Below are 13,423 nucleotides of genomic sequence, written 5' to 3' on the forward strand. Positions count from 1 at the left end.
GAGAGAGGAAGGCATCTTTTCTGTACCCTTCTTCTTGATTTTGCTTATAGATGCTGCAAGTTAATTTTGGTTTTGCAAAGAACTTCAAGACGTCTGCAGAAACTGTCTAAAACATTCCAAGGCAAAGCAGAAAAAGACAGATTTTTTAAAACATGGAACACAAAAAATATTATAGCCAGCTAAGGCTGCAATCCTACACCCCACTTACCCTGGAGTAAGGCCCCCCTCGAATTCAACAGGACTTACTCCTGAGTATACCTGGTTAGGATTGGACTTTCAGTCTATGAGGTCAGAGTAACTGCAAACTGTCTTGCCTGAGAATCAATAATCACAAACTGTCTTAAAGGTAAAGGGACCCCTGACCGTTAGGTCCAGTCACAGACGACTCTGTGGTTGCGGCGCTCATCTCGCTTTACTGGCTGGTCATGTGGCCAGCATGACTAAGCTGCTTCTGACAAACCAGAGCAGAGCAAGGAAACGCCATTTACCTTCCCGCCGGAGTGGTACCTATTTATCTACTTGCACTTTGTGTGCTTTCGAACTGTAGGTTGGCAGGAGCAGGGACCGAGCAACAGGAGCTCACCCTGTCGCAGGGATTCGAACCGCCGACCTTCTGATCGGCAAGCCCTAGGTTCTGTGGTCGAACCCACAGTGCCACCCGCTTAAATGAAAGTGATTAAAGCACAAACAAAAAGAGAGTGCATATTGGAGACTGATCTTGAAAAGGCTCTTTTCCACCCACCTTGCACCACTTTACAATGATGCCCCCAGGCTTCTCAATCAGCTCTTCTATCTGTATTGGTGGTCGAGATGCTACTGCCCCATGGTTAAAGATCTGATTTCTCACTACTGTAAGGAGAGAGTCATCCAACTGGGCAGATAAACAAGGCACATCAACCAAGGATGGTACTTCTGGCAAACTAGAGAGAGAGAGAGAGAGAGAGAGAGAGAGAGAGAGAGAGACTATTCAGTACTGCTAGTAACTTGATAAGCAACTGTTTTCAAAGAATCAACAAAGGTTTGGCGCTCTTGATTTGATTACAGAGACAGAATTTACAAGAGAGTGCACATGTATTTGATTATCTCCACAACCTCAAAAAGCTTTTTACAAAACCCAAAATTTAGCCTACTCGAGTTTCACAGTAATCTCTTCTGAAATCCAGGCATTTCAAATGATGACCGGACTGTGTTTTGAGTTGGAAGGTTAAATGCTGCTATGAACACCAGTCTTGCTAGTTCATGCACTAACAGGCCAGGGAAGTCTAAACCAGCGTTGCCCAACCTTGTACCTTCCAGATGTTCTGGACTACAGCTCCCATCAGTCCCAAAACATTTGGAGGGCACCAGGTCAGGAAAGGCTGGTCTAGACTGTACCCTTTTTTTAAAGAAAAGAGGTGTTTCTCATTCAGATCAACTGTCCTAAATTGGGAAAACCCTGACACCCATTATCAGCCAGTCACACCACAAGTATCAAACTTCCACCCTCAATTCACGGCTCTTACCCAGGGTCAGCAAACCTTTTCAACAGGGGGCTGGTCCACTGTCCCTCAGACCTTGGGGGGGGGCGGACTATAGTTTGGAGAAAAAGAATAACGAATTCCTATGCCCCACAAATAACCCAGAGATGCGTTTTAAATAAAAGGACACATTCTACTCATGTAAAAACACATTGATTCCCGGACCGTCCGCAGGCCGGATTGAGAAGGCGATTGGGCCGGGCCGGATCCGGCCCCCCGGGCCTTAGTTTGCCTACCCATGCTCTTACCTATCCAGCTGAATATGCAATGCCTTTTTGGTAAAGCTGCAAAGCTTGTCACTCTCCTCCCCTGTTACACCATGGATGACAGTTTCTCCTGGAATAAAAAATAAAAATTAAGAGGTTCCTATTGAGAAAAGGGGTGCTGTGGTGTAAACCACTGAGGCTTGGGCTTGCCGATTGGAAGGTTGGTGGTTTGAATCCCCGCAACGGGGTGAGCTCCTGTTGTTCCATCCCAGCTTCTGCCAACCTAGCAGTTCGGAAGCACATCAAAGTGCAAGTAGAGAAATAGGCACCGCTCTGGCGGGAAGGTAAACAGCGTTTCTGAGCACTGCTCTGCTTTCGCCAGAAGTGGCTTAGTCATGCTGGCCACATGACCTGGAAAAAACTATCTGCGGACAAATGTCGGCTCCCTCGGCCAGTAAAGCGAGATGAGCGCCGCAACCCCAGAGTCGTTCGCGACTGGACTTAATGGTCAGGAGTCCTTTACTTTTTTTTTTTTTTTGATTGAGAAAAGGCAACCCTGACCTGGAGGCAGCAACTGGACACATGCAACATTCAATTCTGCATCAGAAGGTATTTCTACAACAGATGTAATGGCTCCAGAGGCTAGGACCCGATCCAGTGAATTCAACTTACAAGAAATGAGATTATGACTAAACTTCAGGAAGAACTTTCCAACAGTAAGAACGGACTCCTACGAGAGGTGGTCGACTCTCCTTCCTTGGAGGTTTTTAAGCAGAGGTTGGATGGTAATCTGTCATGTATGATATAGCTGAGATTCTTGCATTGCAGGGGGTTAGACTAGATGGTCCTCAAGATCCATTTCAACTCTATAATTCTATTGTAGAGAGCCCATCCGGTTTGGGGAAGGAAGGCTCCAGCATCCTTTCAGAGGCCTGGTATCTCCTTCCCAAAGCCAGAGAAACTTCTGCCTGGCTGAGGGAGGGAGGTGCGATGCTCACGCATGTGATGTCAAGACGTCACGTGCATGACGTCCCCCCACCTCAGAAAAAATAACCCTTGCAAGCTGGTGCCTCTGGCCCTAATTGTTCACCTGCAAAAAAATTCACCGCACGCCACTGCCATCATCCCTGCCCATTGGCCAGGCTGGCTGAGTCTGATGGGAGTTGGGGAAGGCTGATCTAGCACAATGACCTTAGCTGATGCCATGTGCACCTTAAATGAAATATAACTATTGTGTGTGTGGAGGGCGTGTTGCACATAAACATCCGCATGCATAGAAAGCATGTGCGAAGGGGGTCTTGCAGCAGCTAATCCCATCCCCCAGGGGTCTGCAACCTTTAAGACAAAAAGAGCCACTTGGACCCGTTTCCGAAGGAAAAAAAACTGGGAGCCGCAAAACTCGTCATTATAAAAATAACTTTTTTGTCATTTTTTTTATTATCTCTTTGTTTGACCCCTCAGAATTACTCCTCCTCATAGAAATAAACGTTAAATTAACAAGTTACCTTTTTTTTGGTGTGTGTTCTTCACTCCCCTTCAAAACAGTGACCAGCGTACATGCCCCCTTTCAATGCAGTGACCAGCGTACATGCCCCTTACAATGTAGCGGGCGGGCGGGCGGGAAGGTGACGTCGGGACGGTGCGTGACTAATGCACGCACCGCCCCCATGTGACATCACAGCCAGTACAGCGCCCGCCACAGTGGGGAGTGTCGGGGCGCACAATGCGCCTCCTCCCCTCGCTAGTATCCACCCCGGAGCCGCGGCAAAGGTGTAAAAGAGCCACATGCGGCTCCGGAGCCGCGGGTTGCAGACCCCTGCCATCCCCTCACCAAGGATGTGTGTGGGTGTACCAATCAGAGACCCTGCATGCTTGGCAGTCATGTGGACAGGCTCCGAGTGCATAACACCGTATTTTTCGCTCTATAAGACGCACCAGACCACAAGACGCACCTAGTTTTTGGAGGAGGAAAACAAACAAAAAAATATATTCTGAATCTCAAAGCCAGAACAGCAAGAGGGATCGCTGCGCAGTGAAAGCAGCAATCCCTCTTGCTGTTCTGGCTTCTGGGATAGCTGCGCAGCCTGCATTCGCTCCATAAGACGCACACACATTTCCCCTTACTTTTTAGGAGGGAAAAAGTGAGTCTTATAGAGCAAAAAATACGGTATCATAGGTGCATTTGGTTCCTTCCACCCAAGGGAGGAGCCAATTGAGATTCTACATCGCTTGGAGGTGTCTTGTATGTTTATATTGGTACCTAAGCAGGAGCAGTCAAGTGTCACCTAAGATGCAGGGGGCATCATTGGCAGAGGAGTGGGGCAAGACAGTGTAATCTCTGCATGTGTGCTGTAAACAAGTGAGGGGTTTTTGGGGGGAGCCCCCACGCTCAAAAAGAACTGGCATGTTTTTAAGATAGCCTCCTACCTTCCCGGAGGAGTTCATCAGCCGTGCCAACGCCCTGTTCTATTAGCTTTCGGCACTCGTCCAATGGTTTGATGCTCTCCTCTTCGATGGCATCCACTTCTTGTAGCAAGGACACCAACCGCTCATCCAGAAGCTTTCTCAAGGTCCCTTTCAAGTCATTAAAATGCTGCTCAAGTACATCCCTTGTCAGTGCCGCACTCTCTTTGATCTGGAAGGAGACAAAAGGCATGAGAAGCCGGGCCAATTGGGGCAGGGCCAAAACCAATCGGCCTCTTGCCATTCAGAATTTGTTGCACCTTGGTTTTCGAACAGAATGCGTTCCAGAAGTCCGTTCAACTTCTGAAATGTTCAAGAAGCAAGCCACAGCTTCCGATTGGCTGCAGGAGCGTTCTGCAGGAGCGTCCTGCAGCCAATCGGAAGCCGCGCCGGACGTTCAGCTTCCGAGGCAAAGTTCGCAAACCGGAACACCTGCTTCCAGGTTTGCAGCGTTCGGGTTCCAAGTTGTTTGTGAGCTAAGCTGTTCAAAAACCAAGGTATGACTGTAGTAACATCACAGGGTGCAGGAGAGCTCTCAAAACCATGTAGTACAATAGAGAAAAATTACAGGAATACAATCATCATCATCAATTTAATTATTTATACCTGTCAGAAAACGAGAATGAACAGCCCAATCTGTATTCATAAATCTAAGAAACAAGGTCTCCAAAGTAAAAACCACTTCCTCTCTCAAAGTTACAGTTAGCTCCATGGGGAGGGGGGAAGAGACATATACCCCTCCCCAGGCAGATTAACAGCTGGTTTGGGGAGTGGGGCTGTAAACACATTTGTAAGCACTTTGTGAGACTACAATCTTATTCATTTATTTTCATAACCCATGTTCTTGAATACAGTGGTGCCCTGCAAGACGAATGCCTTGCAAGACGAAAAACCCGCTAGACGAAAGGGTTTTCCGTTTTTTGATGTGCTTCGCAAGACGAATTTCCCTATGGGCTTGCTTTGCAAGACGAAAACGTCTTGTGAGTCTTGTGATTTTTTCCGCTTCCCCCCCCCTTTTTCTAAGTCGCTAATAGCCTTTTAGCCGCTAAACCGCTAATAGCGCTAATCCGCTAAACCGCTAATAGGGTTGCTTCGCAAGAAGAAAAAACCGCTAGACGAAGAGACTCGCGGAACGGATTATTTTCGTCTTGCGAGGCACCACTGTACACAGACATCTTGACATTTTGTGCTGATCCCTACAAACTATTTTAACAATACGATTTAGCCTGGAGAAATGGCACAGGAAGGAACAGCATCTCCCCCTCTCGTCGCTGCAATTGAACTTGGTGCTCCTTGCATCCAATTTAAAGTTTAAAAAAGAAAACAGGAGAGCTGATTATAGGTCTTCCCACACCACATCTGGCGTAGCCTGTGGATGTCACTTGGCATCGCTCATCAAAAGGATCTGCACTGCAATGGGGAAGCAGAATGACTACGACAGAATTAGGCGGAACTTCCCCCCAGAATCCCACACATCCTTGATTAACAAAACAGAACAAAGCATCTTGCTTACATTAAGGAGAAAAGCAGCGTGGGCAGTTTCTGTCCTGAAAACCAGGCATAAAGAGGGAGAAAGAGTGATTGGGCACAAGCCATTCTCATCCATTCCAGAAAGGTCTGCTGCTGCCACCCTCATTTAATCAACAGCTTCATGCAATCAGCAATGCAACGATGCAAGGAAAGAGAAGCCAGTGGTGCAAATTTAAAAACTGGCACTAATTGTACGGCAACGTGCCTAATTTATGCCAAGCAGAGCAGCTGAATTTCAGAACAGACTTTCTGAGGGCAAATACCACCGCAAGATGCCAAAATGATTTTGCAATAACCATTTCACACGATAAAGAATAGAGCTAGTTTGTAAATTTAATCTGGTTTGGAAAGAGAATTAAGCTACTCAGTAGGAGAGAAATCAATCCTGGTCCAGATGGAAAAGTTGTTTAAAACGTTTCTCTCAATCAGAGAGGCTGCAGAGATGTTAGCCAGATGTAACTTCTTGATCTTCAGAAAAACACAGGATGCTCTACCATTATGTAAAGCTCAACTTCCTCTTTAAGCCACATTCAAAGGACTTTGAAGTCCTCTTGCAGTTAAGACTTCACTTGCTCTTTCAGTGCTTCAGAAAAAAAAGGAAGTATACATAAAACAGAAGTGGCAGGAAAAGGAGAAGGGAAGCACTATTTTCTCCCCCTAGATCTTTTAGGCCAGATCCTCCACCATGCTGTGCAAGGCAAAAAAAAGGGACATAGGGCCAGGTAGTTGCATGAGTAAATCTCAACTTATCAGCTGGTACAGTATATTATTTATCCAGCACAATAAATAAAGCATCCATGTTAGGGGAACAAACCACTGATGCGGCAACTCAGGACAGCACAACTGCAGTAGTGTAAGGTCTCTTAAAAATTAATCGCATATATTATCCTTCACTGAAACAGATTCCAGGGCTGTTTACCAAGGTTAAAAATAATGAAAGCTACATTCACATTGGAATAAAAAGAATACACTTTTTTTTAAAAGTTAGCAAAGGAAACAGTTCAAACAGCATATAAAATTTATGGGCAAGAAAAAAATTACCGTATTTTTTGCTCTATAAGACTCACTTTTTCCCTCCTAAAAAGTAAGGGGAAATGTGTGTGCGTCTTATGGAGCGAATACAGGCTGCGCAGCTATCCCAGAAGCCAGAACAGCAAGAGGGATCGCTGCTTTTGCTGCGCAGCGATCCCTCTTGTTGTTCTGGCTTCTGAGATTCAGAATTTTTTTTTTCTTGTTTTCCTCCTCCAAAACCTAGGTGCGTCTTATAGAGCGAAAAATACAGTATTTACTTTAGGTCAGGGACGGGCAATCTGGGATCCTGCAGAGGTTGTTGGGAGTTCAATTCTCATAAGCCTCAGCCAGAATGTTCTCTAGAGTTCTAGAGTTCTTCCATCAAGCAGGCAGTCACACAAGATGGTCTATAATACAGCCCCCTCCATTTCTATGATATTATGAGCAGGCACTTGCATGAATGAGCAGTTATGCATGAAGAGGGATGCAGCACGCAGAAGCAGAGTGGAGAAAAAGTAACATCCATCAATTGTGTCAGGGATCCTTTTTGCACTGGTCCAATACTTTGGTCAGAAAAGGCAAGTACTGTATCTTATTCAGAAAGGTTAATGCCAAGGCTAATCAAAGAACAGGGTTTTGATTAAGAACAGGATGCCATCTAAGATACCAGCTTGCCCGGGCGTAAGAAACACTGCCCGCAGGCAGCTACATTTGATTAGAAGAGGCTTCTTGCTTGCACATCTGGGGCAAGCAATAAGTGTCTCTAGGCTACAGCTCTGAGTTGGTTCTGTTTTCTCTTATTTGGGCCACAAATTATGACCAAAAGCAGGTGTTCTATCTAATATTGTGGACCAGTGAGTTATGTGGACTTGCTTGAAAACTTGGGTAACTATACTGCAAATTCATGTTTTTAACAGAATCTCAATACTAAAGGCTCCGTTGTCCCAGGATTCCTGGAGCATGTTAGTCACAGCTTGGACTAAGGAAGATTAGGCCAAGAACAAGAATGCTCCAAAAAGCACAAGGTTATTCACAGTGCCCAATCAGAAGCAAGTCATTTTAAATTCAATGAGGCTGATGCCCAGGCACATGGGTAGAAGGGTGCAGCCCCAGTTAGCTCCTTGGCTGATCTTAAATCTCCCCAGTCCAAGTTCAATGTTACAGTGGTGCCTTGCAAGACGAAATTAATTCGTTCCACGAGTTTTTTCGTCTAGCGAATTTTTCGTCTTGCGAAGCACGGTGTCGGAAAAGTTTTGGAAAAGCTTCAAAAATCACCAAAAACCTCAGAAAAGGCTACCACACAGCGTTCTATGAGTTGCTCCTCGAAGTCAAGTTGCAACTGTATTAACGGTGTTAAGAAAAAGGAAACAAACTTGCAAAAAACACAAGACGTTTTCGTCTTGCGAAGCAAGCCCATAGGGAAATTCGTCTTGCGAAGCAGCTCAAAAACCGCAAAACCCTTTCGTCTAGCGAATTTTTCGTCTTGCGAGGCATTCGTCTTGCGGGGCACCACTGTATAACCATTGCACCACACTGGCCCTTGACATTCTCCAGGTTCAAATCAACACCTGGCCTTGAAGTCAACATATGGCTATCTCACTGCCTGAACAGTATCAACAATGGAAGTAACTATGCTGATCCACCTATAGTTGTTTGGATTAGAGAGATTTGATGCACAAATACAAGGCCAAATAGCATCTGGATTTTGCAGGAAACATTTATCTGGCACTAAGAGAAGACATTGGCAGCAACAGGCACCAAGAGTCTGAGAAGTTTTAGAGATAAGCAGTTGTAGTTAAATATTGCCTTTTCTGCGGTAAACAGAGTGCCATGAAAATACTGCCTAAATGAAAGCAGTTACAGTGGTTCCTCAGATTACATACGCTTCAGGTTACATACGCTTCAGGTTACAGACTCCGCTAACCCATAAATATTACCTTGGGTTAAGAACTTTGCTTCAGGATGAGAACAGAAATTGTGCTCCGGCGGCGCGGCAGCAGCAGGAGGCCCCATTAGATAAAGTGGTGCTTCAGGTTAAGAACAGTTTCAGGTTAAGAACGGACCTCCGGAACGAATTAAGTACTTAACCCGAGGTACCACTGTATTGGCTATTGCTGGAGGCGCAGAACTAACAGGCCAACAAGACAGAAATAGACAACAGTCCAAGAAGTTTTGCTTTCATTTACCAATCAAATTCTGGAAGATTTCACTTCTGAAATTAATCACAGTTTAGCGTGTCATCTGAATCCTAAACTTTGGTTAATGTTTAAGCAAGGGAGCTTCATAGCACCCACCACCTAGCATGTCCAAGCTTTCCTTTTACATAAAGGAATCAATTTTACTCAATCTGCCCTGACTATCCAACTGTGGGAACTTGAAAGACGTGCACATACGTGCTCACAAAATTATGGCTTTGGAGCCAAAGCTTTCAAGAATAATTACAGTCATGCATAATGGTCAAAATACTCCACTGCATCCCAAATGTTGAGGCTCGTGTAAGAGAGAGAGCAGAGCCACCAAGTTGGGTAAGCCTATGGAAGCATTTCAGCCACTATGCTAAAGTTCACTGCTACATAGAAAAATAATTGAGAATGAGAGGAGCATAACGCTTTCAGAGCAATCACTCAGTCTTAGCCTTCCCCTGCCCTTGAGCCCCTATAACCCAAATATCAACATGTGCCCTGATAACAACTCAAAGAAATCAAAGCAAGTATTCTCAATACAGTACTGAGCTTAAATGTGCACACACAACACTAGGTTAAACAGAAGGCAAGACCAATAAACCAAATGTTAGAACGAAGTATGTGCAGTACAGATTTCTCTCTCTCGCCTAAACGCTCACACCACCAACGCATGTTTTCAATGTTGCTTACAGCGTGGCAAGCAAGACTGGCTGTTGTACAACCCTGTATGTAACAGTGGGCACTTTTCCAGATTGTACCTTGATGATGACACTGTTACATTGTTCTAGACATTTCCTAAGGCTGAAATTCAACACCAACTTCCTTGGAAGAAAATCCCACTCAAACTAACCCTTTGTATCCGGCTGCAGGTCTTGTCTGCATGCAAGAGTAGCCTAGCTGGAACAGACCACCAAAGATCTACCAACCAAGGAATCCCAAGGAAGCTTGCCAGCCTACTTCCTAATAGCAGCTGGTCTTGTGCCTCTGAACAGGTTGGTTTCATTAGGGGATCATGTATAAAAGACACCAATAGACCTATGATTCCTATGATTCTATACTGTTGTCTAATCCACTTTTAAAGTCAAACAAGCCATTGGCCATTCCAGACACAAGTCAGTGGCAGTGAACCCAGTGAGCTGATTATGTTCTGTGAATATTTTTTTCTAAATCAAAAACCCTTTCCTCACTGGGAAGGAGCTCCAATCCCTTATTTAACCACGCTACAACAAGGCAGCACATTCTGGATAGGTCAAGCAGGCTTTTGGAAAAGAATCAATGAGTACAAATCTGGCGTAGGAAATGGCAATACAGTGGTACCCCGCAAGACAAACGCCTCGGAAGACAAAAAACTCGCTAGACGAAGGAGTTTTTCATTTTCTTAGCCGCTTCACAAGACGCATTTCCCTATGGGCTTGCTTCGCAAAACGAAGCTTTCCCCGCAAGCTCCGGGGATAGCGGGGAAGCGCACGCACCTTCCCCTCTCTCCCCGGACCCCTTTTGAACCAAGGGGCGGCAACGGGGAGAAGCGATCTTTCCCGCTGCCCTTTCCCTTGCTTTAAAACAGGTCCGCGCGCCTTCCCCTCTGTCCCCGGAGATTGCGGGGCAGGCAACGGGGAGAAGCAATCTTCTCCCCGCTGCCCCTTGCTTTAAACAGGTCCGGGGACAGAGGGGAAGGCGCGCGGTGCTTCCCCTCTGTCCCCGGACGGTCTCCATAGGAACGCATTCATTGATTTTCAATGCATTCCTATGGGAAACCGTGCTTCGCAAGACGAAAAACTCGCAAGAAGAAAAAACTTGCGGAACGAATTAATTTCGTCTTGCGAGGCACCACTGTATTCAAAAACCATCTGATTTCTGTTGCTGATCATAAGGGGGGCATTCTTGAACAAAGAGATTTCAAAGGGCGCTCCAATGTAAAGCAGATGGATTACAATTTATTAAGAGTTTCTTTTGGGTCTGTACAAAAACAAGAGTTTCCTGTCTCACTGCAGATATTAATTAACCCAGTATTGCTAAGTTGATTGTGTTTCACCTGTCCCTTCTGCTATGAAGAGAAGAGTCACTGTGCTTGTTTTTGCAAACCTTCGAGCTTTTATTGAATTGCCCACTATCTGAATTTTTTGGGAATTAATTCCCCCCTAATCTCACTGATTACAATCCTCCTGCAAGTGGGGATAATATTTCATGCGTCTGATGAAGTGGACCCTATTTAATGATAAGTCTGTTACTTCTTGCAGCAACACAAACTAAAATGGCTACCTCTATGACCGTTACTACAGTGAGGTGCATATTCAGTGAAATTGCTTTTATAATTTATGTTTGTATTTTATATAATTTCAGAGTTATTTAATTAACCTGGTTCTAAAGAGGCAAAAATGTCTTCAAACATTTGGAAGAGGTCAGCAAGCAGATCTAAGACCTACTTAATTCCTGTCTATTTAAGACACGCAGGAGCTGTCTGAGCTCATTAAAAATTAGCTCCTATAGGGGTCATGCTTGCAGTTCTTGATCATAACCAAAACAAGCAAGAACTTATTTTCAAAATACAAAAAAACAATGTGCAGCCAGCTACATAGATATCCATGGATGGAAGCCTCAATGGAGCCCCTTTGCAAGCTTCACTAGGAGCAAGAAACTCAGCTAACTCCCCCCCCCCCCCGAATAGCTATTGCTCTTAGATGCCAAACTGAGTCTTTGACCCAGGCAACATAATGTCCAGTTTTGCCCTTGGCTATGGCACAAGAGCACAGTGATGATGCCTATTATTAATAATAATAAGTGGGCTTTTTGAACAGGAACTCAGGGCATCTTGACTTCCCTTACCTTTTTTAAAAAAATCAAATTATTATTATTATTATTATTATTATTATTATTATTATTATTATTATTATTATTATTATTTGCGGGGGCCGGAACGGACATACACCCTATACCTGAGACCAAAATCCACCTATACCTGTAATCAATAAAGTTGTGGCCATTTCTGATCCATATCATTGTCTGCTCAAGTTCCTTAATCACATACATATTAATATTTTCCTACCGCCTGCAGGGTGTCTATGTGGGGGGGGGCACTAGGCCCATAATTAACTAACTTTCAAGGTGAGTTCCCCCACCTTTTCCCCAGGAAAAAAGCACTGATTATCATCATCATCATCATTTATTAAATTTGTATATCATCCTTCACCCGAAGATTACCAAGGTGGTTTGTGGCATGAAAAATTCAACACGAGAACAACACCACAACATAACCACCCGACACCACCCCACTTACCATTTCCCCCCATCCCCTCTTTCCCCCTCTTTTCTTCCTACAAAAAGAATAAGATTCTGTTCTATCCTATTTCGCCTTTGTTTAAACCAGTTCATGAACCAAGAACTTATACACTGACCACCAATAATGAACCATATGTTGTTGATATTACTCCATATTTATTATGCTATTTTTTATGACATACAAATGACATGAGAAAACTTGGCATACTTATTTGTATAACATTATTCTTGTTTTATAAAACCCCATAAAAAGTTATTCAAAAAAAGACGAGAAGAAACTCAAGCAAGATTGGATAAAATTTATAGATTATGTCAAAGAACACTGTAAATATGTGAAAAGATTAGCAGGATTGGTGTAGCATTTATGAAGTAATTTGATATCTTAGTTAAAAAATAAGAATTAAAAAATGAATTGGAAAAGTAATTGTATGCAAGGGGAAAAAATGAAAAAAAAAAAAAGGAAACCGGGAGGGCGGGGAAAGTCAGACAAGATGAATTTGGTGTTAAGATGAATGGAAAAATGTTGGTATCTGAAGAAGCATGCATGAACATGAAAGCTTATACCCAGAAAAAACTTAGTTGGTCTCTAAGGTGCTACTGGACAAATATAAACATATATAAACATGAACATATATATATATGTGTGTGTGTATATATATATATATATATGCAGGTTTTGGTGTCTTCGGGTGTCTTTCCGTGTAAGAGTTGGGGTGTCTAGGCGACGTTTCGACGAGGTCTCACTCGTCATCTTCAGGCTGGTGCTTTCGGCTTCTTGTTACTGGAACAGAGCTTCTTGTTCCAGTAACAAGAAGCCGAAAGCACCAGCCTGAAGATGACGAGTGAGACCTCGTCGAAACGTCGCCTAGACACCCCAACTCTTACACGGGAAGACACCCGAAGACACCAAAACCTGCATTCCTGTACCCGTGAAAATCTACGAAAGCATATATATATATATATATATATATATATATATATATATATATATATGCTTTCGTAGATTTTCACGGGTACAGGAATGCAGGTTTTGGTGTCTTCGGGTGTCTTCCCGTGTAAGAGTTGGGGTGTCCACACACACACACACACAGTGGTACCTCGGGTTACATACGCTTCAGGTTACATACGCTTCAGGTTACAGACTCCGCTAACCCAGAAATAGTGCTTCAGGTTAAGAACCTTGCTTCAGGATGAGAACAGAAATTGTGCTCCAGCGGCGCAGTGGCAGCAGGAGGCC

The 13,423-nt window shown here is 44.2% G+C and overlaps 1 protein-coding gene across 1 annotated transcript in view; it reads right to left on the bottom strand.

Annotated features, from left to right (window-relative positions):
• CRLF3 (cytokine receptor like factor 3) overlaps window positions 1-13,423 on the bottom strand; it is a 31,794-nt gene that overhangs the window by 15,541 nt on the left and 2,830 nt on the right. Inside the window, exons 2-4 of the mRNA XM_083490290.1 lie at window positions 4,151-4,358; window positions 1,766-1,853; window positions 743-920 (exon numbers count right to left, since the gene is read on the bottom strand). Coding sequence (XP_083346416.1) covers window positions 743-920; window positions 1,766-1,853; window positions 4,151-4,358 — 474 coding nt within the window. The remainder of the gene's footprint in view (window positions 1-742; window positions 921-1,765; window positions 1,854-4,150; window positions 4,359-13,423) is intronic.

Source organism: Podarcis liolepis (assembly GCF_965112155.1).
Source record: "Podarcis liolepis genome assembly, chromosome: 2".
In the NCBI taxonomy this organism is placed as follows: domain Eukaryota; kingdom Metazoa; phylum Chordata; class Lepidosauria; order Squamata; family Lacertidae; genus Podarcis; species Podarcis liolepis.